General features: G+C 40.5%; 1 protein-coding gene across 1 annotated transcript in view; it reads left to right on the top strand.

Annotated features, from left to right (window-relative positions):
- The first annotated feature begins 979 nt into the window (after nt 1–979).
- The window catches only part of Ube2g1 (ubiquitin conjugating enzyme E2 G1), a 73,875-nt gene continuing 47,683 nt past the window's right edge, over nt 980–27,171 (top strand). Inside the window, exon 1 of the mRNA XM_028787284.1 lies at nt 980–1,357. Within this exon, the coding sequence (XP_028643117.1) occupies nt 1,312–1,357 (46 nt within the window). The 5' untranslated portion in view covers nt 980–1,311. The remainder of the gene's footprint in view (nt 1,358–27,171) is intronic.

The following is a 27,171-nucleotide window of genomic DNA, read 5'->3' as shown; positions in this document are numbered from 1 at the left end:
TACATGCCTGCCGGAATCTGCTTCACTTGTTCACCTTTCTTGGAGCTCACAGAAGCTTCAGGCTTTTGTGAGTAGTAATGTACCTGATTTATTATGAAGAGTTTTTGTTTTCTACAGTCTAGGTACAGGGAATTAAGGATTGAATAAATACTGAAACAAACAGAATTGACTGTCATTGTTACTTTTTCCCTTTCCTTTTCTGTTTCTTTATTGCTACAGTGTTGACAAACCACAAAAATGGGAAATGGGCAAGGTTGGATAAGGTTGACCTTTCCTAATCTTGGATTTCACACTTGGACTTTATTTACATAGTAGGTGCCTTTCTAGAGGAGTCTGATCTATTATGGATCCCCACCCCAGACGGAGATTGGGTATTGCTATGCAGCGATGGGGTTCTGGGGTCTTCTCACAATCCTCCTGCCTCAGCCTTAGTGTTGTGAATCTGAACCATGTTATCAGGTTGTGCTAATCACAACTCTGCACTTTACTCACAGTCTTATTATTTATTTAAACGTTTTCTGCTATGAGACTCATAACATTTTATTTCAAGGACCATTCTGTGCATTCTTTATGAATTAATACCATGCACTCTGTTTTGCGGCTGCTTAAAATGGGGCACACCAGTACTAAATTCGGCTTTGTAACAATGACTAATTCGCACACCTTGGATGTAGTGTTGGATGGCTGCTGGGTCCTCGCCAACTACCACCAGAGTCCCATCACACTCAGACCTCCTGCTAATATCGGGAGGCAGCGTCCTGACCCTCCGCGACCTCTTTGTCATGGCGTCCGCGGGGCGTCTACCAGCCGACGCTTCTGCAGCTGGGCGGGCGTCGACCTTCCCAAGATGGCGGGGCTGAGCCCACAGCGCGCGGTGGGCGGGGTTCCGCCGCCGGAGGCGGGGCAGTAGGGCCGAGGGGTCGGGCTAGCAGGCGTGCCGCTTCTGAAATAGGCAGGCTCAGCGCGCTTGCGCGGAGCGGCCCTGCGCGCAGTGAGGCAGTGGCGGGGGAAGGCACCGGTGGGGCCGACGGGCGGGCTGAGGAGGGAAGCGGGCGAGCGAAGTCCCAGTGCGCGCCGCGGCCGCCCGGGTACCCTCCCCTTCCGGGCGTGAGGCGCTGAGAGGAGAGCCGAGCGAAGCGGACTCGCATAGGCGGCGAGGTGCTTCTCGGGTCTCCCAAGACCGGCCTCCCGCGGCTTCGGCGCTCCAGTCGCGGGGCCCGGGTTCCTCAACACACCTAGCTCCAGCCACCGTCAGAGCTTGTCCCCAGTCCGTCGAAGTCCCGGCGGTAGCCCGGGATCTTGGTGGGGAGGATGACGGAGCTGCAGTCGGCGCTGCTACTGCGAAGACAGCTGGCAGGTGAGCGGCGGGGCGCCGGGCCGCGATCGCGGGCTGACGAGCCACTCGCCTCCTCTCGCCCGCTCGGAGGCTGGGTGGTGGCGGGCCGCGAGGGTGGGAGCCCGCGGGTCGCGGCCGGCCGGCGACACTCCTGGCCCGGCTGTGGAGGGTGTTGGGGGCGGGGACGCGCCCCAGCCTCGCCCTCGGACGGGCCGGACGCCCAGGGCGGCTGCCCCCTCCCCCACGGCACTGGGGCGTTGCGGGGGAGGGGCGTGGGTCCCGGCCGGGCCGACCCTCCCTGAGGGGCGGATCCCGGGCTCAGGTGCGGCGGAGGCCGCGGGACCGCAGGGACCCCGGGAGCTTGCGGCCCCGCGCGGCTGCCAGTCCGAGCCGTGTCGGGGGCCGGATAGGGGAGGCGCGCCAAACTTCTGGCCCGGCAGCGCGGGGTCCGCGGAGTTAGAGCAGACAACAAAAGCGACGGCGGGGCTGGCTTGGGTGCTGGCGCGGGCCACCGAGGGCTCGGCGGGGAGCGCGACTCCGCTTCGCCTGCCTCCGCCTGGCACGAGCTCGGGCTGCGCCGCCCGTCTGGGGGAGGGTGGGCGCGGGCACTGAGGAGAGCCGCTCGCTGGCCGGCGGGGGCTTTGTGCTCGGCACGGCTCGGGCTCCTTCGTGCAGGCCCGCAGCCACCGGGCTGTGGCTCGTCTTAGGTTCTAGCCAGGGGCGGCGGCTAAGTGCCTCCCCCGTGGAGTCTCTGTCCCCCTCCCCCATTGTCCCGGCCTCCGGCCGTTTGCGGCTTCCAGGTTGACTTTTTAGGGGGTTGGCTCCTACTCTGCTAGGACTGTGTGAGCGGAGCATGCGCGCTGGAGGCGTACGTGTGCGGAGTGGAAGGGGGGGAGGGAGGAGGCGGGTTGGTGCCTTCACAATGCCGCCCCACGTGCTGCCAGATTTAAAGAGAAATGAACCAGTAGTTACCCCTACTGTCCTACGCCAAGCGTGTGCCTTGTTTGGTTCAGGCGATTTCACCCCTCCTCAACCTGTGGCCAATCCTTCCCCCTTCCCCGCCGCTCTCCTTTAAACTTAGCGCCGAAAGCCGTAATGTTGATAAATGAAATAGATTTCTATGAGTTTGAGGTGTCACTTAATCACCTTTATGGCGTCTTAAGGGAAAGGTCGACAGGGGCTTTTACAGATTGTATAATTAGGTTTATTATTAGACCATGAGCTAGCAGATTTGGACAAGTATTAAAATTCTAGGTGGGACAGCGATTTGAAGTGGATGGAAAAGTTAGGATACCCATCAGAAATATTTTCGAAGGAAGTGAAATAATTTATTGCATCTTATTTTAAAACATCCTTTTTCTGTGATCTTTTTCTCCTTTTTTTGTTTTGGAGGAAGGAATTAAGGTTTTTGACTTCGTAGGAATTCTTTATTGAAGCCTTCCTGGTCTTAGAGTAGTGGATTCTGGGACAGCCAGGGCTATGTAGGGAAACTCTGTCTCAGAAAACAAAAGCTAAAACTAACAATAAAACCAACTTTATCTGCATTAGTTTTTTTTTTTTTTTTAAACAAAGTGTGTGGGGGATTTTCCCCTAATTTTATTCTTTTTTTTTTTTTATTTTTATTTATTTATTATATGTAAGTACACTGTAGCTGTCTTCAGACACCCCACAAGAGGGCATCAGATATCATTGCAGATGGTTGTTAGCCACCATGTGGTTGCTGGGATTTGAACTCGTGACCTCTGGAAGTACAGTCAGTGCTCTTAACCACTGAGCCATCTCACCAGCCCTGCATTAGTTTTTATTATGTGGCAAATTATTAAATAGACAGTAAACACTGAATATTAAAATAACCTTACATAATGGAAATGACATTTTAAAAGGTGCAAAAGATTTTACAGTCTAACAGTACCACTATGTTAGAATAAGACCCATTTGTGAGCATGCTTTTTTTTTGGTTGGGAGACGGTTTTTCTATGGAGTTCTTGGCTGTCTGGAACTCACAGAAATATGCTTGTTTGCCTCTGTCTCTGTCTCTCCTCTGTCTGTCTGCCTGTCTGCCCCTCTCTCCCTCTTCCCCCACCCCCCAGGCTTTCCCTTGTATAACCCTGACTGATGTAGACCAGGTTGGCCTTGAACTTACACAGATCTGTCTTCTGCCTTCCTCTTCTGCCTTCCAAGTGTCTTCCCCACCTTCTTGTCCTCTGAGTGCTGGGGTTTGAATCCTGTGCCACTACACTAGGCTTGTTTTTTTTTTTTAATTTTTATTTGTTTTTGCCACAGAAATAATGAATAATAGTTTAAAATTATTTTTTAGGGATGCTTAATTATCTTGCTCAAAGTGTATGGAACAAAAATTGTTAATTGAAATGTGAAAATATTAAATTTATTTGGGAAGACTGGAAAAACACCTAAAAATAAACATTTTTTCATTTTTACTTTAGCATTTTTTTAAAATGAGTTTTCTTATCACTTTTAAATAGTAAATGGTAGGAGCTGGAGAAATGACTCAGCTGTTAAGAGCACTGACTGCTCTTCCAGAGGTCCTGAGTTCAGTTCCCAGCAACTGCATGGTGGCTCACAACTATCTGTAATGGGATCCAATGCCTTTTTCTGGTGTGTCTAAAGACAGGTACAGTGTAATCACATACATAAAATAAACAAGTCTTTAAAAAAAAAGTAAATGATAAAATGTAATCTTGAAATTAGTGAACTTATAAATGCCTTAAAAAATACTAAAATGAGCTGGGTAGGTAACATAATCTGGTAAAGTGTTCTCAGTGTTAGAGTTTCAGAAACTTATGGCAGTGGCTGCATTTGTTGAGCTAATAGTGTGCTAGTGACAAAAATTTTTGACTCATTATCTTGGAGAATTTATCCTGTAATGAAGAGCTTTGTTACTTCAGTAGTTGAGCAGAATGGTTCCCTGAGTTATGGAATTTCTCATTTCTGGTACCATATTTAAGGCAGTTGTTGCTGTGGAGGGTTGTACCTGTGCAGTAAAGGTTACAGCTTTCCTGTCTGTACCCACTAAGATACCAGTAGTACATCCCCTCATTTGTGACAGTGAAAAATATATGTATTGACAGAGTCACCAGAGACAGAGTCATTGGATTATTGTGTGTCACCACTGTGGCTATTGGGAAGCCAGTAAGAACACCTTACACACACATGAAATCAGATAGCTTGTGTAGTTCTCTGTGATATTATTAGGTTATGACTTTACAGATTTAGTGGCAGTTTTTTTGTTTGGTGATGCATTACATTAAACACCAAGAAGTCCCTCAGTATAATAGATCAATTAAAAAAAAAGCATTTAAAAGGTATTATAAACACAGGTTAAACTAGAATACAGAGCTGGACATGGTGGCACATGCCTTTAATCCCAGCATTTGGGAGTGCATTTGAGGCCAGCCTGGTCTACATAGATGTAGGACAGCCAGGGCTGCATAGACACTTGTCTCAAAAGGAAAAAAAAATGAGTACAAATATTAATCATTTTTCCTCCTGACCAAGAGTCCTCTTTGAGGGACCTTGTTTCTACAGAGATTATTTTTTATATTTTATTTTAATTGAGACATTATCTTGCTTTGTAGTTCAAGGTGGGTTTAAAACACATGGACTGCCTACCTCTACCTCCCTAGTCTGGGTTACAGGTCCCTACCTCAGCTGAAGAGGTGATGCACTTAATGGCTTCTTGGCTGAAGACTGACACCTACCAGCCACTGTAATTTTACACATTATCTCATTTAATCCTCCTGAAAGAAAACAGAGGCTTATTGAGGTCAAATAAATGCTGAAGGTCAAATGAATGCTGCTAATGGAGTTGCTACAGCTGGGACCTTCTTATTTTATAAACTTCTTGTTGTATTCAGGTGGGTAAATTGCTCCCCAGGGAGTAGTAGTTAACACAATCAGTGAAGTAGATTTTTTTTGTTTTTTGTTTTTTGTTTTTTGAGACAGGATTTCTCTGTATAGCCCCAGCTGTCCTGAAACTCACTCTGTAGACCAGGCTGGCCTCGAACTCAGAAATTTGTCTGCCTCTGTCTCCCAAGTGCTGGGATTAAGGTGTGAGCCACCACTGCTCGGCTGATGAAGTAGAATTTTACTTTATTAAAAAAAATTTTTTTTATGTATATGGGTATTTTGCTTGTATGTGTACCACTTGGATGCCTGGTGCATTCTTGGTGGTAGAAGAGGGCATCAGACTTGCTAGAACTGGAGTTACAGATGGTTGTGAGATGCCATGTGGGTATTGGGTATCTATCTGTGTTCTCTGGAAGAGTAGTCAAATGTTCTTAATTGTTGAGCCATCTATTAGTCTCCACAAAGTAGAATTTAAAAATCAAATACCATATGTGATGGTATACTCCTTTGGTCCCAGCACTTGTAAGGCAGATGCAGATGAATCTCTGAGTTCAAGGAAATCCTTAGCTACATAGTAAGACTCTGTCTGGGACGATAGGGGTGGGGGATTTCAAATACTCAAAATTAGTTTACTCATTAGTATTATTAGTATTATTATTTTTTCATCTTAGTAAAACTGTATAAAATAACACACAGTCTTAGGTAATGGCTAGAGAGATGGCTCAGGGTTTAAGAATTTTTATCTAAGGGATATAATGCTCTCTTGGCTTCTGTGGGCACTACACACATGTACACAGATATTCATGAAGGCAAAACTTTGATATGCATAAAATAAAAGTAAATCTTAAAAGAAGGTCTTAAATAGGTTAAGTAAGCCAGGTTGTGGCTCAAGCCTGTAAATCCCAGATGTGAGAGAGAGGCTGAAGAGGACAATCAGAGTTTGTTGGCTGCCTGTCACAAAACCAAAAACCGTATTTATTTTGAAAGGTGGGGTCTGGTGTATCAAGGTGTATCCAATGATGACCTAAACTTCTGATCCTATAACCTTCATCATGTGAATGCTTGAATTACAGTATGTGTCATCATGCCTGGTTTTATGTTATTCTAGGTATTGAATACAGAACTGCATGCTAGGCAAGTGCTCTACCAACAGAGCTGTATCTTTACATTCTACTTTTCCTTTTTTCTTTTTCCTTTCCTCATTATTTTATAGACATTCATTTCCTCATTATTTCATAGACATTATTTCATAGACATTTGTTATATAATAACAAAAATAATAAAACTTGGGCTTTTATAGTAGAAACTCTGTGTATATTAAATGTAACTCAAAATCTATAACCTGTATTTCTTGGCTACCTGTCTTAAGTAGGTTGTTAGGTTGTACGTGTCAAACTGTAAAAATACAGATTTCTGGTCTCTTTCAAAGAGGACTAGTTTGTATTTATTGATATGGCCTAGGAATCCGTGGATTTCTTTACTTTTTTCCCTTTATTTTGTGGTGCTTGAGATTGAACCTAGGTGAATGCTAGGTGCAAGCATTCTACTACTGAGCCACACTCTCAGCCCAAGAATTTAATACTTCTTAGTGTCCTTTTAGAATGCATCCTTTTGTACTCTAAGCATCTGAAGGTAGGTATGAGTCCACAAGCCCTCATACATTTCATTTACATAACCATCACCTACAGATACATTACACATACATACTGCATACATACAAACACTAGTTTTGAATTGGAATGACTTTTTTTTATTATGTATGATGCATGTTTGTGGGTTTGTGCATGCCACATCATGCATATGAGAGTTCAAGGACAACTTTTTACAGTCTTTGTTTTCCCTTCCTCCTTTGTTGGATTCAGATATCACACTTAGGTCATCAGGCTTATATGGCAAATGCTTTTATCCAGTGATCCTCTCTAGTCTTAGAGTATCAATTCTCAACTTTTGGGGGTTGAATGGCTCAAGCTACCCTTTGACAGGGTCACTGAAGACCATCAGAAAACATAGACATTTATGATTTGTAACAGTAGCAAAATTACAGCTGTGAAGTGGCAATGAAAATAATTTTATAGTTGGAGGCTACAATAGGAGGAACTGAATTTAAAGGGTCACAGCATTAAGAAGGTTGAGAACCACTGTCTTTGCAAGATATATTTGGCAAAAGCCAATGTGTAAGAAACTGAACTATACAGTAAAAACTAGTCACTTGGGAAACAAGCAAAAAAGACATTTCACTAAAGAAGGATGGATACACAGATGGCAAATAAGCAAATGGTAAGATGTTTGGTATCAGTAGACATTAGGAAAATGCAAATTGAAAGCACAGTAAGATATAACTATTAGAACAGCTAAAATTAAGATGTGTGTAGACATAGTCACCAAATGTTGGCAAAGATACTAAGAAAATCTTTTATATATTACTGATGGGAATATGGAGTGGAGTGGTGCAATCATAGAAAATTTTTGGTAGTTCTTTCCTTTTCTTTCTCCCCTTCCCAGTCTATGGTAGGCAAGGTGACCTTGAACCTCTGATCCTCCTGTCTCTATTTCCCATGTGCTGGGGTTATAGGCTTATGTCACTACACAGGATATATTTTTATTTCTTTGATTGACAAAACATATTCTTGTAGCCATTTTATATTTATTTATTTGTTTTATGTTTATGAGCATACTGTTCCTGTCTTAAGACACATCAGAAGAGGGCATGGGATCCCATTTACAGATAGTTTGTGAGCCACGATGTGGTTGCTGGGAATTGAACTCGGAATCTCTGGAAGAGCAGCCAGTGCTCTTAACCTCTGAGCAATCTCTCCAGCCCCCTCTTGAAGCCATTTTAAACCTTTAATTTTAAATTACATTTGTTTTGTTTGTGTTTGGGCACATGTGTCATGGTATGGTTGTGGGGGTCAGAGTCGCAACTTGCTGGATGGAGTCTCTTTTCTCCTACTATGCAGGTCTCTAGAATCAAACTGAAGTCTATTTAGCCATCTTGCTGGCTCTTGGTCTACTTTTTGTTCTCGTTTTTGTTTTTGGCCTTTTTCAGACAGGGTTTCACTGTAATCTTGGCTGTTTTGGAACTCACTTTGTAATCAAGCTGGCCTGGAACTTATAGTCACTTGTCTCTACCTCCTGAGTGCTGGGATTAAAGACATGTGCTTGTTTCTACTTCTTGTTCTTGTGATTAGTGCAGCTGTAAATATGTATATGCAAATATTTTAAGACTCTTTGGGTCTGTTCCCACAAATATAGTTGTTTTATTATTTTTTGGGGGCAGGTCCTCACTATATAGCCTTAGCTGGCCTAGAACTCACCATGTATACCAGGCTGACATTGAACGCAAAGAAATTTACCAGTCTCTGTGCTTGAACTCAGAAATCTGCCTGCCTCTGCCTCCCGAGTGCTGGGATTAAAGGCGTGCGCCACCACCACCCGGCCAAGTCCTGTCTTAATTTTTATTAGCTTTATATATTTTTGAAGAATATAAGTTGTAAAGCTGAGCAGTAGATACTATTTCCAATATGCTGCTTTTCTTAGGGATAAACAGATCCTTCCATGATCTATATCATCTACTAGAATGTAGTTAACATTTGTTATTAAGAATGGCTTACGCCGGGCAGTAAGAGGGAGGCAGAGGCAGGCGGATTTCTGAGTTCGAGGCCAGCCTGGTCTACAGAGTGAGTTCCAGGACAGCCAGGGCTACACAGAGAAACCCTGTCTAGAAAAACCAAAAAAAAGAATGGCTTACAGGAAGTTCAAGATAACTTCACAGATGGAGCCAATGCTTCTGAGCAGCCACCAAGATGGCTGAAGTGGAGAAGTGGATCTGCAAATTCACCCACCATGATGTGGATCTGGACCAATTGCTGGAAATGTCCTATGAGCAGCAGATGCAATTGGTACAGTGCCTTCCAGAGGCAGTGGAAGCAGCACTCATACTACTCAAGCATTTGAGAAAGACAAAGTAGGAGGTGCTACCTGTGGAGAAGCCTGAGGTGGAAGATCCACCTGAGGGACATGATCATCCTGCCAGAGATGGTATGCAGCATGATGGGCTTATACAATGGCAAGACCTTCAACCAGATGGAAATTAAACAGAGGTGACATGCTATTACTTGTTAGAGTTCTCTAATACCTACGGGTCTTTGAAGCACAGCTGGCCTGGTATCAGTGCCACCTACTCCTGCTTCTTCATCCTCCCAACCCCCACCCCCAAGTAGCTGAGGCAAATAAAGATTCATGTTTAGTTCCTGGAGTGGCAAAAAAGAAAGACTGGCTTACAGGTGGTAATTCAAGTAGTTCAACAGTGACTATTTAGTAATGGAAAGGCCACAAACCCTGGTAGTTGTTCAGTTTACGAGACTAGATGTCACAGCAGTTCCAACCTGGCACGGGGGTCTAGGATTCCTAGAAAGTTGCTGGTCTTTAGTCTATGTTGGAATCTTGAAGAATAGATTTTAATGCCAATGAAGGAATGGGTCTAAAACAGGTTAGATAAAGTTCAATGAAGTCAAGTGGGCAAAAAGCAAAAACTTACTCCTTATGTGTCCTTTTATGTGGGGCATAAGATTGAAGGGTGGATCTTTCCACTTAAAATGATCAAGAAAATTCCTCACAGGCATGTCCAGCTGCTTGTGTTTTATTTGATTTCAGATGTAATCAGTTGATAACCAAGATAAATCATCACAGGTTTACCCTTTGATTCTTAAACTCATGAATCCTGACTTTGAGAAAAACTGTACTATATACTGGATGGTGAATCAAAGCATATACCAGACCACCTTCAGGAGAACCCTGGCTCTATATGTGTGTCTTTAAAAGGCCATCCCACTGTTTTAACAGGCCAGCTGTTCAGTATGGTGACAAACATGGTAAGAAGCAGTGGATTATATGAGATGGCCTCCATTTCTCTGGCTGTGAAGTGAACACCGTAGTCAGAAGCAATGCTATGTGGAATACCATGGTGGTGGATAAAATATTCTCTAATTCCATGGGTTTAGTTTTGGCAGAAGCATTATATGCAGGAAGGCAAATCAAAAACCAGAATAAGTTATATTTCAGCAAGGACAAAACATTGCCCTTTCCACAATGGAAATGGTACAGTGTAGTCAACCTGCCTCTTGGCTGCTGGCTAGTCACCCAGGGGAGTAGTGTCAGATTGGACTTAGTATTGGTCTCTGTCTGCTTCTGGCAGATCTGGCACTCAGCTGTAGTAGAGGCTAGATGCAACCTCAGAGTACGTAGGATTGTAAGAGATCATGGAGAGAAGTTGAGGTTTCACACTATGTGGCAGGGTTAGAGTCCCTGAAGAAAAAACCTAGAAGAGTGAGTGTATTGGTGAAAGTGCAGCACAGTTACAGTGGACATGCCAACATTTTGGAGATTCCTATACTGTGAGATGACTAGGATAGCAGCAGCTATGGAATGGAGCCAGTCTGTGGATGACAGAGCTGGATACATGCTGCTGCCAAGAACCTTTGAAGCTCAGTGGATCCTGAGTTGGTATCAGACATTAAGCAGTGACTCTTTACACTGTTGGACTTTGATTTGATTTGCTTTGTAACTGCCTTGATTCTGACCTTTTAAAGAAAGTATGTAACTTATTTTTTACTTTATTTTTTTGGTTTTTTTGAGACAGGGTTTCTCTGTGTAGTCCTGTCTGTCCTGGAACTCACTCTGTAGACCAGGCTGGCCTCGAACTCAGAAATCCACCTGCCTCTGCCTCCCAAGTGCTGGGATTAAGGCATGCACTACCACTGCCCGGCATTTTTTATTTTTATATGAGCCTACAGTTGAGTTATTTTGAAGTTTTAGAGGAACTTTGGATATTTTACAGAGACTGAGTGTAAAGTTTGAATGCTTTGTTTTGTCTTTGTGACACAGTTTCTTTGTGTAGCCCTGGCTGTTCTGGAACTTACCCTGTAGACCTAGCTGGGGTCGAGCTCAGAGATCAGCCTGCCTCTGCCTAAGTGCTGGAATTAAAGGTGTGTTTGCTACTACCATCGTGTTCCCTTTGATTTTTTGAAATGGGTCTGTCCTGATCTAGGACTTGTTTATATTTTCCATGTTGCCTTCAAACTTGTACTCTTTCTGTCCCAGACATACAACTGCTGACACATACAGCTATGTGTCACCTTACCCCACTCAGCTTTCTCTGTACTCACATACTGGAAACAGGAATAAACCTGGGAAGAGGGATATCTGCTAACTCCCAGAATTATTCTATAAGGAAGATTTCTATCTTTTCTTCCACTTAGTTGTTGTCTGTCTGTCTATCTGTCTGTCTTACCTGTCTCAAGACAGAGTTTTTGTAACAGCCTTGCTGCCCTAGAACTTACTCTGTAGGCCAGAACTCACAGAGATCTGCCTGTCTCTGCTCCCTGAGTGCTGGGATTAAAGGCAGGTGCCACTACCTCACAGCCTACATATTTTAAGAGTTGGGTCACTTGATTGTGAAGGCTTGGCAAAGTTTAAAAGTGTTGCTCTTTTTACCCATACTACCCTCTTCTGATTATCTTTTGTCAGTATATTATGTAGACTCCCTTCTGAAGGCTTAGATTTTCCAAAGCCTACTTTATCTAGGGTTCTTAAACGCTTCAATCTCTCTTCTAACCCACCGACCAGAGGTAGGGGAAAAAGAATAATAATAGGAAAGAGTGTTGTGGACCTGTTTAGAAGTAGTTCTTTGGGGTGATTCCACTCTTCAATGTTAGGATATCAGCAGTCAATTTCAATAGCGAACACCAAACATGAATCAGTAGTGGCAGCATGATCCAGCAGAAATAGCAAGGCTCCGTCGAATTGGCACAAGTCATAAAAGTGGCCAGAATGAGCTGGAATACCATGAGAAGTTCTTTTGTGTGTTTCTAAGATCAGCAAAGCATTATAGGGGCATAGCAATGCAAGAGTGTCCTCACTGTGGGGTTCTATTTATATCCTTTCTAAACGTCATGCACTCTTCTCTGAAGAGTCTGTTTCAGCAAAACATCTCGTACATGTTCTCTCACAAGACAGCTTCCAGAAAAAACATGATGTGACACAACTGAGTTGTTAAAGAAACCAGAAATTTCCACTTCATCATCCCCTTTATTTTCCAGATTAGTAGCTTGGTTTTCATCTATGCCTGTTTTGTTTTTTAGACCATTTAAGTTTTCATTTTGGGAATCATTTTAAGTTTACTTTTTTCCTTTTTATTTCTTTCTTCCCTTCCCCTTTCCTTTTGTCTCTCCCTCTCTGTCCCTACCACTCATTTGTATGCTTTTACATGTGTATATAGTGTGTGCATGGAGGTACAGGCCCATGCAGCATTAAATGTTTTTCTTGCATATGTATATGTTATGGATGTGCATGTGTGTGCAAAAGCACACACATGTATGCTTACACATATGCTTACATGTGTTTATTTCTTCCACTATGGGTTCCACTATGGGTCTAGGGATCAAACTCTGTGCCAGGCATGTGTGGCATGTCAGGACAGCTAGGAAACTCTGTATCAAAAATGAAAATAGGGAAAACAATAACAACCAAAAGCCAAACTACGTGAAGTATATGCCCCACCCCATCCCCATCTTGATTGGTATATTCCCTTTTCTTTTCAGCTTTCCACTAACTAGAATACTTTCACTTACAGTGTGTATCATTCCAGGGGGCCCTTGGAGACTGTTTCTATATGGGTCAAGTAATAAATAACATTGGAGTAAACAGTGAGGTATTCTGACCAGTTTCCTTTAAGATGGTTCTCTCATAATTTCATATTTAAAGTGAGCTAGATAAAAGTTTTTTTTCTATAGTAATGGTAAGACAATACTCTGAAGATAATGTGGTTATTATTTTAGAGTGGTTTGAGTGGATAACATTGATGCTGAAATTTAATTAAATGTTTTCTTCAGTCCCTGAGTGCATATTTTTACAAGTAGTTTAAATTGAAGAATTAACAATGCCCAAAGTGAAGTAGTATTTGAATCCTTTATTACTTCAAAATGTTATAGATAAAAATTTTAAAAAAGATTTATTTTTCTTAAAACATTTTTGATTTATTTGTTTTATGTGTGTTTATTTCTTATCTTATGTGTGTTAGTGTTTTGCCTGCATGTATGTTTGTATGAGAGTGTTGGATCCTCTGAAATTGGATTATAGACAATTTCGAACTGCCTTGTGGGTGCTGGGAATTGAACTCAGGGCCTCTGGAAGAGCAGTTAGTGCTCTTAACCCCTAGCCATTTCTCCAGCCTCATATGTGTGAGTGTTAATGGGTGGTTTTGCCTGCATGTATGTTTTATGTGTTACATTCATGCCTGGTGCCAGCAGAGGTCAGAAGGCATTGGGTGTCTTAGAACTGAAGTTGCAGATGTTTGTGAGCCACCATGTTGGTCCTGAGAACTAAATCTGTGTTCTTCTGTAAAAACAGCAAGTGCTTCCAGCAGCTGAAGCATCTCCAATAATAATAAATATCTTATTAATAATATCTATTTTGGTTTTTCAAGACAGGGTTTCTGTGTAGCCTGGCTGTCCTGGAACTTGCTTTGTAGACCATGCTAGCTTCAAAAGTCAGAGATCCAACTTCTCCTTCTCAATTGCCAGGACTAAAGGTGTGTGACACCACTTCCAGCTATTATTATTTTTGCTTTGTTTTTTTCAAGACAGGGTTTCTTTGAGAAGACCTGGCTATCCAAGAGCTAGCTCTGTACACCACACTGGCCTTGAAGTCACAGAAGTGCATCTGATTCTGCTTCCCTAGCATTGGGATTAAAGGAGTGTGCCACCATCTCCTGGCTCAGTATTATTTTTATTTATGTGTATGTGTATTCATGTATCTATATGTTTGCCAGGTATATGCATGCCAGCAGAGGCCAGAAGAGGGTGTTTGATCCTCTTTAGCTGAAATTACAGGTGGAATTACCACCTTATAAGGGTGCTGGGAACTAAACACAGGTTCTGGAAGAGCAGCATATGATCTTAACCACTGAGCCTTCTTTCCAGCCTATTTTTAGTTAAAATTTAAAACTCTATCGAGAGTTTTCTAAATTAGTTATCTTAACAACGTTATATTGAACTTCTACTTGCCTGTCTGTCCTTTATTACTAGAATGACAATTAGAACATTATCTATTGGGGCTGGAGAAATGGCTCAGCAGTTAAGAGCATTGACTGCTCTTCCAAAGGTCCTGAGTTCAATTCCCAGCAACCACATGGTGGCTTACAACCATTTATAATAGGATCTGATACCCTCTTCTGGTGTGTCTGAAGACAGCTACAATGTACTCATATAAGTAAAATAAATAAATCTTTAAAAAAAGAACATTATCTAGCCTAAGAATTAGTTCTTTATTGAAGTAGTAGTTTCTTTGTTTGAATTGTCTTCAAATATTGGGTTTATGAGATGCTGGTAAAAATGCTTTTGTTTAGTATAGAAGACAGTCAACGTTTGTAATTACTATAAAATATAGTAGAGAGAGTTAGGTAAATATTGGTGTGGCATCTGAGGTGGGACAAAACAGTAAAGTCAAAATGGCCCATTGCACTTGAGTGTTGCAGGATATTTGATCACACTGTGAACATCCATCGAGTTTGTTATTTACTGAAAAGACCTTGTTGTGGTATGTCTTAGCTCTAGTACACATCTTTACTCCAAGAGCTAAATAAAGTCAATCCTAGGTCAAGAGGCAGGTAATTAGCCCACAGGGAGTGAACATAATAAGTAAGCAGGAAAGAGGGTCTTTTGAGTTGAAGGGTATTTAAGACAGCATGGAGAAGGAGAAAGCTTTTTCTTCTGGGACACTGGTTGAAGAGAAACATCAGCTGGGTGTTTTCTCTGCCTCTCTGAGCTACACACACACACACACACACACACACACACACACACACACACACACAAAGTGAGGGTTGGGCAGGGTTTTGTTTTTATTTTTCCAGGAAAATAAAAGGAAAACTCTGTCCCAACCCTCCCTTGGGGATACTTAAAGTGGTCTAGCACACTTGGGTGGTGGAGATGGATCACCAGCCAATACAGAACACTAAGCTCTTGAAGGTATCCATTGTTAATTCTAAGACTTCATTAGGGCTTTCAAGAAGATGTTTACCCTACGTTTACTTTAAGTAGGTCACTTAGATTATATATAACTGCTTTATAGATCCTTGGCAGTGAATACAGTTTGAGATTTCTTGCTGCCATCCATATTCAGCTTTGTCAAAATAAGTTTAGCTTTTCTTTTTATCCCTCCATCCCTCCCTCCTTTCTCTACCCAACCCCCCCCCCCCCCGCCTCCAAAAAAAAAAAGAATTGGCCAAAGACTTTAATCCATATTCTTGTCAACCAAGAATTTTTTTGTAGTCTGGAGATCTGTGGATATGTTTGGATAGAGACTGCAGTCTGAAAATCATTTAATTACGTTCACCAATATTGTCGACGTGTTTAAGAAAGTATTACTTAAAAAGGATGGGAGAAATGGCTCAATAGTTAAGGGTTACATAGAAGACCCCCACATTTGCAGTACCCATGTGAGGAGGAAGGCTCACAACTGTCTATAACTCCAAGGAGACCTGATGCCCTCTTCTGGGCTCCACTGGCACCAATATGATCTGTGACATAGTATTTTAAAAGTATTAGTTAAAAATCTAGCTTTGAAAGGAACAGGTTCCCTTATAGCATTTTTAATACATACTTAGTTTTGGCTGATTCTCTTCCATCTCTCTACCAATCTGTCTGCTTCCATCAGTCCGTCTGCTTTCATATCTAATGTGTCTTATTAACTCTCATCTTGCTCTCATTTAAATACATATATTTAACAATTAGAGACTAAGATCTGCATATGAAAGAAAATGTACTATTTTTCTTTCTTTGTCTGGGTTGACTCAATATACTTTCATTTTCTCTATTTTTCTGTGAAATCCATAATTTCATTTTCTTTACAGCTGAATACAAATCCATAAAAATATGGAAAGTTTCATGAATTTCTATCACTAACATAAATATCTGTTTGAAACAATCACAGTCCACGTGCTTTTGGTGTAGAGACAAAAGGATAGTCTTTGAAAACCACTTCTTATTGCTTTCCTCTTATTTCTCTCTTGTGGCAACAATTTAAGTATCGTGTTTTAGATTCTCTTAAACTCCTCCCTAACAGACAGAAAGCCGTATACCTAACCTGCCATAAGGTACCTGTATAAATTGGATGGTAGTGGCACATGCCTTTAATTCCAGCACTCAAAAGGCAGAGGCAGGAAAATTGAGTTTGAAGCCAGCTTGGTCTACAGAGCAAGTTTTAGGAAAGGCAGGGTTACACAGAGACACCCTATTTTGAACCAAAACAAAAGGTGTAGATACAAAATTATGCTCTTGTGTGTGTTCACCTGCTTGTATGTGTACCACAGGCATGTCTGGTGCTGCTGAGGCCTGAAGAGGGCATCAGATCTGGGACTGAAGATGGTTGTGAGCTGTCAAGTGGGTGCTGGCAATCAAACTTGGGTCCTCTGGAGGAGCAGCCAGTACTCTTAATTGATGAACTACACCAGAACCCTTTAAAAATTTACTTGATGCTTGCTTACAAGTGTTTGTCTGTGTGCATTAAATGATTGTGTACAACCCATGTGGGTGATAGGGTCCTCTGCAAGAGCAGCCTAGTACTCTTTTAATAACTGAGCCAAATTTCCCATCCATAAAAGTGACCTTTAGAAACATGTAGCCTAGGCTGTTCTTGAAGTCTTTCCTATCTTCCTGCCTGCCTTACCCCTCCCAAGTTTCAGGATTTTTAGGATTTCAGACATGAGTCACTACTCCCAACTTAGTATCCCATTTCTTTCATTTCCATTATCATTCTCTTAGTCCCATCTCTCAGTCATGTATATTCTTTATTGTATATTATATGTATATGATCATGCATATATCATAGTTTATATGATCATTAGAAAGGATTATAAATGAACATTGTGAACTTGACAGAATAATTCATGATGGCCATGTGGAAAAGCTAGATAAATGCTTATATATTTGAAGTTATTACCAAAGTGGTATTTGATAAGTATATGGTAATTGGGGTTATTGTAGCTTTGTATCTGTGTTCCTGAACTTGGGTTTATTTAATTTCAAAGTACTTGGAATTACTTAAAAAAAAAAAAAAGACATTACTATATATAATAAGGTTGTACCAAGAACAGGAAGGGACTAATTAGTCACTGAGTTGAACAGAATTTAGAAAGTTTTCTGTGGGTTTGAATGATCATTTTTCAAAAATTAATAGAATAATGTATTAGGGTAATGTCTTACCAGCCCGAAGTCAGATGCCTAGTGTAATAGGTAACCTAGTAACTTACAAATAGCCTTGTATTGAATCTTTAATTAATTAATTAATTAATTAATTTACACTAGGTGTGTCCCTGGCTGAACCTGGAACTCCCTCTGTAAATCAGGCTGTCCTTAAACTAAAGAGATCCACTTGCCTCTGCCCTGCATTGTATTTTTTTCTGCATATATGTCTGTATGGGAGTGCTGGGTACCCTGGAACTGAAGTTACAGACAGTTGTGAGCTGCCACGGGAGTTCTGGGAATTGATCTGGATCCTCTGGAAGAGTAGCCAGCATTCTTAGCTGCTGAGTCATCTCTTAAGCACCTTATATTGATTGATTGATTGATTGATTGATCGTATGTATGTATGTATGTATGTATGTGTATAAATACCATTGAGCTTTGTGTTACTTACAGGAGCATAGTTATCTTACCAGTGGCTACACCACTGAAGAAAATGTCTCTCCATTCTCCAGCAACCACTAACAGCCTATGAATCCTCAGAGAGGGGTGGAGCTTCATGAAGCCCTCCTCCAGCAGTTGGTAACTGGTGCTCAGGAAAGGGTGGGTGACTCACAAACCTTTAAAAAAAAAAAGGGCTGAAAACTTCAAATAACCTTAAGATCCCAATGCCTTAAAACACTGGAGATTGTTTCTTATTTTTTTTTAAGGTTGGCAAGCATCTCTAATCCATGATATTACTTAGTAATAGAACATCCATCATCTGAAATGTTGGTAGAACCTTCTGGAAGCTCCTGCACCAGTAATTTAAGTACTCTTGCTACAAATGATTTCGATGCATTGAGTTTTAAGGTATTGATTGCATCTAGCCACAGGTTAATCTAGCCAAACACCTAGTCACAACCATGTTGAGGCCCAGTAAGGTAACCTTAGCTGTTAACAGCAGCATTAATGACTACTACATTATATTACAACATATTCATAGAACTTGGCATATAGTAGTACTAAGTAAATATATGCTAAATGAACTGTAGCATTAAGAATCTGCTTAATTTTAATCCCTGTTGGGGATGTTAGGAAAGGGATATCTGGATTACTGGCATATTATATTGGAAATTACTTATTTTGTATTAGCTCCTTGAAGGCCAAAAGTAGTCATTAGATTCTGTGAAACTAGAATTATATAGCTGGTTCTGGGAATTGAATTGTGGTTATTTGGAAGGACAGCCATCTCTTCAGCACCTAAGCAATCTTTTTGATAATAGAGTTTTTACAGTCACATTAGCATTCTCAGTCAGTGTCTTTTTTGTTGTTGTTGTTTTTGTTTTTTTGAGACAGGGTTTCTCTGTATAGCCCTGGCTGTCCTGGAACTCACTCTGTAGATCAGGCTGGCCTCGAACTCAGAAATCCACCTGCCTCTGCCTCCCAAGTGCTGGGATTAAAGGTGTGTACCACCACCGCCCGGCCAGTGTCTTTTTTTCATCAAACATTTTTATTCCTCTTTCTCCTTCACCACCACTTCCTTATCCTCCTCACTGTATTCAATTTGGTTCTTGTTAAAACTGTAAGCTTTACGTATGGAAACTTAATATAGCAAACTCATCTATGATGAACAGTGGGACTTGAGCATGGTTGACTGTCTATTTTAGCATATGTACTTATGAACTAGCATTACTAATATTTAGTGTTTATTGAAGTAGAATAAAAATATTCATGTAAAGCCTTTGAGGAAGTAGGAACCATCCATGAGAGTTGAAATTAAGTCTTCAGATTAATGATATAAAATCAGTTTATAAAAAATAAGTTATGCTCTTACTCTCTTGCCTCTAGCTTCTCCTCGTCCTTCCTCCCTTCCCTTCCCCCTCTCTCCACGTGGTTATGGCCGGCCTCCACTTCTCTTCTCTCTCTCTCCTCTTTCTCCACCATCTTCTCCCGTTTCTCTCCCTACCTTTGCCCTCTGCCTTGAATAACCCCCTACCCCCTTTGGAAAAAAATAAGTTATGTCGGGCTAATGAGATAGATGACTTAGCAGGTAAAGGCATTTGTAACTAAGTCTGATTTGAGTTTGATCCCCTGAACCTACTTGGTGATAGGGGAAGAGACTATTTCTGCAAGTTGTCTTCTGACTATAGTATGCACATGCACAATGCACATGCACAAACACACATAAAAATAATGTAATCAAAAATAAAATTAAGCCAGGCAGCGGTGGCGCACGCCTTTAATCCCAGCGCTTGGGACTCAGAGGCAGGCGGATTTCTGAGGCCAGCCTGGTCTACAGAGTGAGTTCCAGGACAGCTAGAGCTACACAGAGAAACCCTGTCTCGAAAAACAAAAAACAAAAACGAACAAACAAAATTAAATTAAAAGTTGTATTGACAAGCAATTCTGAATACTGTATTGTTGAAATCAGTAACAAACAGTGTTAGAAGTCCTTTAGTAAAACTTGTTCGAAAAGTACAGTTGAGTTATTCAGCACTTTTAATGCAAATTATGTGAAGAGTCATCTCCATTTTGTCGTTTTATTATATTCTTCCTCTGCCTTTTTTATTTTGAATCCTTGAAATCTGTTCTATTTTTACTTGTGTGTCTACATACAGAAGCCATCTCTGATTTCATGCTTTGAAGATCAACAAGAGATACTCCCCTGTAAGATGATAGTTATATAATAGGTGACTATTAGAGGCATAAACAAGTCTTAGTAAATCAGGAGATTTTTTTTTTTTGTCCCCACCAATAGTAATGTAATACCAAATGCTTGTTGGTGCTATGACTGAAGAACTTTTATTTACTATTTCTTGCTCATTGTTGCAGGTTAGGACTTTGTGCTTCCTAGGCAAATGCTCTGTCATTGAACTATATTCCCAGGTCTGCCTACTTAATTCTTCAAATCTCTAAGAGTTCCAGAGGGCCAGACATGGTGGCACATGCCTTTCTTTAATCCCAGCACTTGACAGACAGAGGCAGTAGGATCTCTGTGAGTTTGAGGCCAGCCTGATTCACATAGGAAGTTCCATGACAGCCAGTGCTACATAAAAGAGACTCTGTCTCAAAAACCAAAACAAATAGAAAAACCCTACTATAATTCTTCATTTTTATTATAAAATGACAGTTGAATACAATTAAAATCCATATTAAGCAACCCTTAAACTTATTAGCCCATTAATTAGACACTGGTCAAGACTTAGATTGAAAACATTCATAGATTGAAAACGTTCATTCTTTTTTTTAATTTATTAATTTATTTTATGCATATGAGCACAGTGTTGTTGTCTTCAGACACACCAGAAGAGGGAATCTATTATAGATAGATTGTGAGCCACCATGTGGTTGTTGGGAAGTGAACTCAAGACCACTGGAAGAACACTCTTAACCACAGAGCCATCTTTCCAGCTGGAAAATATTCATTTTTTAATATTTATTTTAAATATCATCTTTACTAAATATTATGAAGTGTATCTAGTGATATGCCCAATTTTTTAATTTATGATTTTATTATATGATTTTATAAAAGTATTGCAAATAAAATTTAAAAATTATACAAGGTTAATGAGGCACAACATTTCATAATTCAGTGAACTATACAGTTTAATTTAAAAGAAAAGTAAGGAAAATTAAAAAAGGAATGGACATTAAATACTCTTGGGAACCAGGACTTAATTTTTTTTCTTTTTTTAAAAAATTTAAAACTGTCTTAACTATATATCCTTAGCTAGCTGGTCTGGAACACATAAAGATCATCAGCCTTTGTCTGCCTCTGTCTTTGTGTCCCAAGGGCTTGGAATTAAAGGCATGTACCATTAAACATGGCACTTCATTGTATTTGTGTCTGGCTGTTTACTATTGTCAATTTACCTGTTTCCTCTGGAACAGGTAAATTCCCTCTGTTTGGTAAATTTCCTCTGATTGCGTCAGACTTTAACATTTTTTTGGGGAAAGATTTACTTTTGGTTATGTCTGTGTGTACACCACATGTATGCAAATGTCTTACAGGCCAGAAAGATGGTGTCAGGTTCTCTGGAGCTAGAGTTACAGACTGTTGTAAACAACCCTTGACATGGGTGCTGGGAACAGAACCCAGGTTCTTTGGGAGAACAGCAAGTGCCTCATATCACTTTAATAATGAAATCATTTGTTTGTAAACTGATTTAATTTTTAAATGAGTATCTTTGCAAGTTAAAGCTTTATCTTTAGTATCCATATTAAGTACATATAACAAAGGATATCTGAGTTTTAAATGTTAATTTTTGGGTCTTCCTTAGTCTGGATGGAATGATGGCTCCAGAAAGAAAAAAAGTTTTACCTTGTTTTAAGTTAAAGTATTTTCCTCTGAGTTTTGCCTATCATTTTCCTACCCCTTTAATCTAGGATAGTCTTATTAGAATGGGATAGATTAGCTTTATGCAAAACTGTGTTAGTAGTTACCTGGATGTTTTATATTGACTGGAATAAAGAGGAGAAATAAACTTGGAGAAATTGCATAATGGTTAAGAACACTTGTTACTCTTGCAGAGGACCTGGTTTTGGTTTCCAGCATCCACATAGGGGATAACAGTTGTCTAACTCCAATTTTAGAGGATCTGATGCCTTCTTCTGGCCCCTATGGGCAATGCAGGCATTTGTGAACAGACATAAATCAGGCAAAACACCCAACACATATACCCCTCCTCTCCCTTTCTCTTCACCTCTCTCAAAAAAGAAAAAGAAACAATTTCAAGAGAATGAATTACAGGGTACAAAGATACATTGATTTCCTCCCCCCCCACACACTGAAAGAAACAGTACTGCCTGGAGCAATGACTCTAAGTCCAGGACTGGAAATATTTAGAACACCTTGTCATAGTAAAAGCAAGCAAATAATTAACAACCACTGTACTGGCAGCTTGGAAGACTTCATATTGGACAGATTATACTGAGACAATATGGGCAGATAAAAGAATAATTCCTGGGATTTGAAGTACATTGACCTTTAGAATTATTACTAACGTAATAACAAAGTTAATGACAGCACAACACCCTTAAACATCTTAAGATGTTTTAGAATCAAGTTATTTGAGGGCATACATAGGAAAGAACCAAGTGTTTCAGTGTATGTGTTTGTGTTTGTGTGAGTGTGTGTGTGTGTGTGTGTGTGTGTGTGTGTATATAGAGACAGAATTCAGTGTCAGGTTAGGTATCTTCGCCTGTCACTTACACTTTATTTAGCACACCCCCTACCCCACTTAAAAAAGACAGTGTCTCACTTAGTAGCCCTAGCTGTCCTGAACTCAGTATGTTCAAGCACCATTTGGCTTTGAACTCAAAGATAGTTCCACCTTTCTAAAGGCCTCCTGAGGGGTTGGCATTAAAGGTGTGATCCACTATGCCTAGTTCATTTTACTTTTTAATTACTTTTATTCTGTATGTGTGAGTGTTTTGCCTGCTTTTATGCCTCTATGAACCACTCCTGTGTTTCCTGCCTAGGAGTCCAGAAAAAAGGTTTTGTATCCTCTAGGTTAAATTATAGTTATAAGCAGCCATGTTGGGGATTGAACCTAGGTACCCTGAAAGAGTAATTTTAATTCTCTCTCCCACTTTTTTGTTATTTCTTTTCCTCGTTCTCCTTTTTTTGGGGGGGTGGGTGGGGGTTGTTGAGGCAGGAATTCTCTGTAGCCCTGAATGACCTGGGCCTTCTTTCTTTGTTGTAGACCAGGCTGGTCTTGAACTCAGAGACCCAGCTCTAGCTGCCTCAGCTTTTTTTTTTCCGTCTTCGAAATGGGGTTTCTCTGTGTAGCCTTGGCTGTCCTGGAACTCACTCTGTAGACCAGGCTGGCCTCGAACTCAGAAATCCACCTGCCTCTGCCTCCCGAGTGCTGGGACTAAAGGCGTGCGCCACCACCGCCCGGCCATACCCAGCTTTTAAAATATTTTCTTTTACTATTTTTTTTATTTTTAAAGATGGTGTTTTCCATGGAACTGGAAGCTTGCTGATTATGATTAGCTAGAAAAGCTAGCCAGCAACTACGGGGATTCTACTGTTTCCATTTCTGCAGGGACTGAAGGAGTACACTGCCACCCCCAGGGTAATTAATACATTGAGTCCTGGGATTCTGAACTAAGATCAGAATCATTTAATAGTCTGAAGCATCACATTAACTCAGCTCAAAAGCATTCTTTTTTTCCAAGATTCCTGGATAACCAGGTACAGTAGTCTCTTATTCAAAGCTTTGGTTTCAGATGTTGCATTTACCTGAAATAAACCTCAATATATGAAAGTTAATGGAAAATTCCACAGTAGGCTATTTTTTTTAAATTGTACACCTTCTGAGTATTAGGATGAACTTTCAACGTGTCCTGTTCTACCCATAATGTAAACCATCCTTTTATTTGATGTATTCATACTGTAGCCTGGAGTCACTTAAGTTGCAGTGCTTCCCTTTCTCTGTGTTTAAATAACCCTTAATAATGACAGAGAAAGCATAAGAGTTGCAATGCTGGCAACTCATAAAGAAGACCTGCTAAGTACGTCATTTGAGCAAAAAGTTTGTATGTTTGTTTTTTTGTATGTGAGTAGACTGTAGCTGTCTTCAGACACACCAGAAGAGATCATCGGATCCCATTACAGATGGTTGTGAGCCACCATGTGGTTGCTGGGAATTGAACTCAGGACCTCTGGAAGAGCAGTCAGTGCTCTTAACTGCTGAACCATCTCTCCAGCCCTGTTTTTTTTTTCTTTTTTTTTTTTCTAATTAAAAAAAATTGTTACTAGGTGGTGGTGTTGGCAGCATGTGACTTTAATCTTAGCACTTAAAGCAAAATAGGCAGATTTCTGAGTTCAAGGACAGCCAGGTTTACAGAGCAAGTTCCAGGACAGCCTGGGATACACAGAGAAACCCCAAAATAAAAACCAAACTAACAAAGAGCCTTTGCCTTAATTAGGAAAGGAAAATCGAATGGTTAGGTTGTTAGATATAGAAACTAACAATTAGCCGGGCAGTGGTGGTGCACACCTTTAATCCCAGCACTCGGGAGGCAGAGGCAGGTGGGTTTCTGAGTTCGAGGCCAGCCTGGTCTACAGAGTGAGTTCCAGGACAGCCAGGGCTGCACAGAGAGACCCTGTCTCGAAAAAAACTAAAAAAAAAAAAAAAAAAAAGAAAAAAAAGAAACTAACAATTACTCAATTTGTGAAATTGTGAAAAAGGAAAAGGATGCATATTGGTTTGCACTTTACACTGTAAAAAAATTCCTTTCCAGGTGACATTCACACACATCACAAACACACTAATTTCGATTTAAGAAATTAAGAAAACTTTTTTATATTATTCTTTGATTGGGTTTCTTGTTATACTTGTTATTTCTTATTTATTCCTCACATTTACAGATCTACTTTACTTTTGAATAGTAAATTGGCCCTGTCTTAAAGCATTCGTGTTGTTTTAGAAACCCAGTGGAGTTCTAACATTTTTTTTCCTCAGTTTTTTTTTTAATCCTAATAATAATTGTTATTTTTTTTCCAGTGGTAGCTAGAGACAAAAGCCCTGGGGCTATCTGTTGCAGTTGAAGAGAAATTTACCAGTGGAATCCCCCTTCCCCCTCCTGTAGTAAAATTATCTACTTGTCATCTGTAGGCCAAGAGGGCTTGCCCTTGTTATAGTCTTGATATCTTAAGTCATAGGATCATGTAAAATGTAGACTTTCTAGCATTAAACTTCTGTTACATAAAACGAAACCTTTAGATTTAACTCCAAATTTAATAAATAATTTGAGGGCATACTTCTAAAAATAGCAACATTTTAATGAACAACATAAAATTCTTGCTAGCACAAGAGAGATAATAAGCTAGACAATTAAGTTAAAAGACCTAGCCTATTAGTGATGAGTGCCCTTCAGGGAAAGTAAGATTGGTGATGTGGATGGGGTGGGGGAGACATGTTGATGGTCTGAGGGACTAGCTTTCTAGGTGGAGACAATAACAAGCACAAGAAGCCCTGAAATGGACAGAGGGGCTTACACTGCCTGGGGCACATGGAAGTGAAGGATAGTCTTGGTATTAGTGGGTAAGAGTGTTGGCTTTTACTTTGATATAGCATTAGAGGTGTTTCTATATAGAAGTGACACAATTACACAAAGGAGTTACATTTTCACAAGTTCAGTTTTGACTTACTGCACTGAGTATATAAACTGCAGGACAGGACAATGGCAGAAATAGAAAAAAAGATACATCAGTTGAGAAGTGAATGAATTCTGGGTATATTTTCTAAATTCAGTTATCAGGATTTATTGGTAGAGATTTGTTGTGGAGGTTGGGTGGCGTGGAGAATGTATTAAGAACGGTCTTAAGGTTTTTTATTTTATTTTATTTTATTTTTTTTTTAAACTTTATTTATTTATTTATTATAAGTACACTATAGCTGTCTTCAGACACCCCACAAGAGGGCATCAGATATCATTGCAGATGGTTGTGAGCCACCATGTGGTTGCTGGGATTTGAACTCATGACCTCTGGAAGAGCAGTCAGTGCTCTTAACCACTGAGCCATCTCACCAGCCCGGTTTTTTATTTTTAAATTATGTGTGTGCATAGGTATGCTTGAGTATCTGCACATGTGTGCAGGTGCCTAAAGAAGCTGGGAGGATTTAGATTCCCTGGAGCTGGAGTTACAGGCAGTTGTAAACCACCTTATGTGAGTGCTGGAAATCACAGTCAGGTCAGATCTTCTGCAAGAGCAGTACATACTGCTCAAAGTATGTACTTTGAAGCATTGAGCCATCTCTCTGGCTCTGATTTTAAGGTTTATGATTTGAGCAAATGAAAGGATTAAACTGACATTACTTAACATGGAAAAGAACAAGGATAACTTATCAGTAGTTTAATTTTGAATGAAATTGCTAAGTTTGAATTGCCAATCAGAGTTAAATAGGAGCAAGTTGGTGTGGTCAGGGTTTCAGTGAAATCCAGATTTGGCTTAGTGAGGAAAACAAAACAAAATCAAATTTGGTTAGTCTGTAAGTCAAGCAAGGAAAGTTTCACATAGAGGTCAGGCAGGTAAAATAGGGATGAAGTTGCCACTGAAGAGGAATGTTACTTTGAGGGAGGCAGTTTCAGTGAAGTGGGCCAAAGCTTGGTCTGAGCTTGAGAGAATAAGAGGAAAGTGAGTATGGGACATGAAAACAGCTCTTTAAATTTTACCTCAGAAGGAAAAAGGAAGCACCTCAAGTTAGGTTGCTTCATTTTTGTTTTGGTAAAATTGCAGAATTGTTAGCATATTTAATATTGAGATTGAATTTAGTGGAGAAGGAATGATTGACACAGGAGGGAACTAGAAGTTTTGAAGCAGTATCTTTGAGAAAATTAAGGTGGAAATCTAAATCACTGCCTGAGTTGGAAGCTTTATATAACTAAAAGTATGATCAGTTCATCTGAAGCAACAAGAAAGATGGTGGTGTACTTAGTATATGACAGTCAGGAAGATTAAATATGTAGACTATGGAAACAGTTTAGGACATGAATAGAGACTTTTCATGAGCATTAGTCAATGTTTTTCTCCCAAGATTTATTTTTATGGAGCTAGAGAGATGGCTTAATAATTAAGAGGCTTTGCTTCTTTTGCACTCCAGCACCAGGATCAGGCAGTTCAGAACTGCCTGTAACTCAGTCCAAGGTCTAGCAACTTCATTCCTCTTTGGATACCTGCATACACATGGCGTGGTCATGCACGTAAATAAAAATAATGCAAATACATTTTAAAAT

The sequence above is a fragment of the Grammomys surdaster genome, unplaced genomic scaffold, assembly GCF_004785775.1.
Source record: "Grammomys surdaster isolate TR1022 unplaced genomic scaffold, NIH_TR_1.0 125621, whole genome shotgun sequence".
Taxonomy (NCBI): Eukaryota; Metazoa; Chordata; class Mammalia; order Rodentia; family Muridae; genus Grammomys; species Grammomys surdaster.
This window is presented reverse-complemented; position numbering and strand designations above follow the sequence as displayed.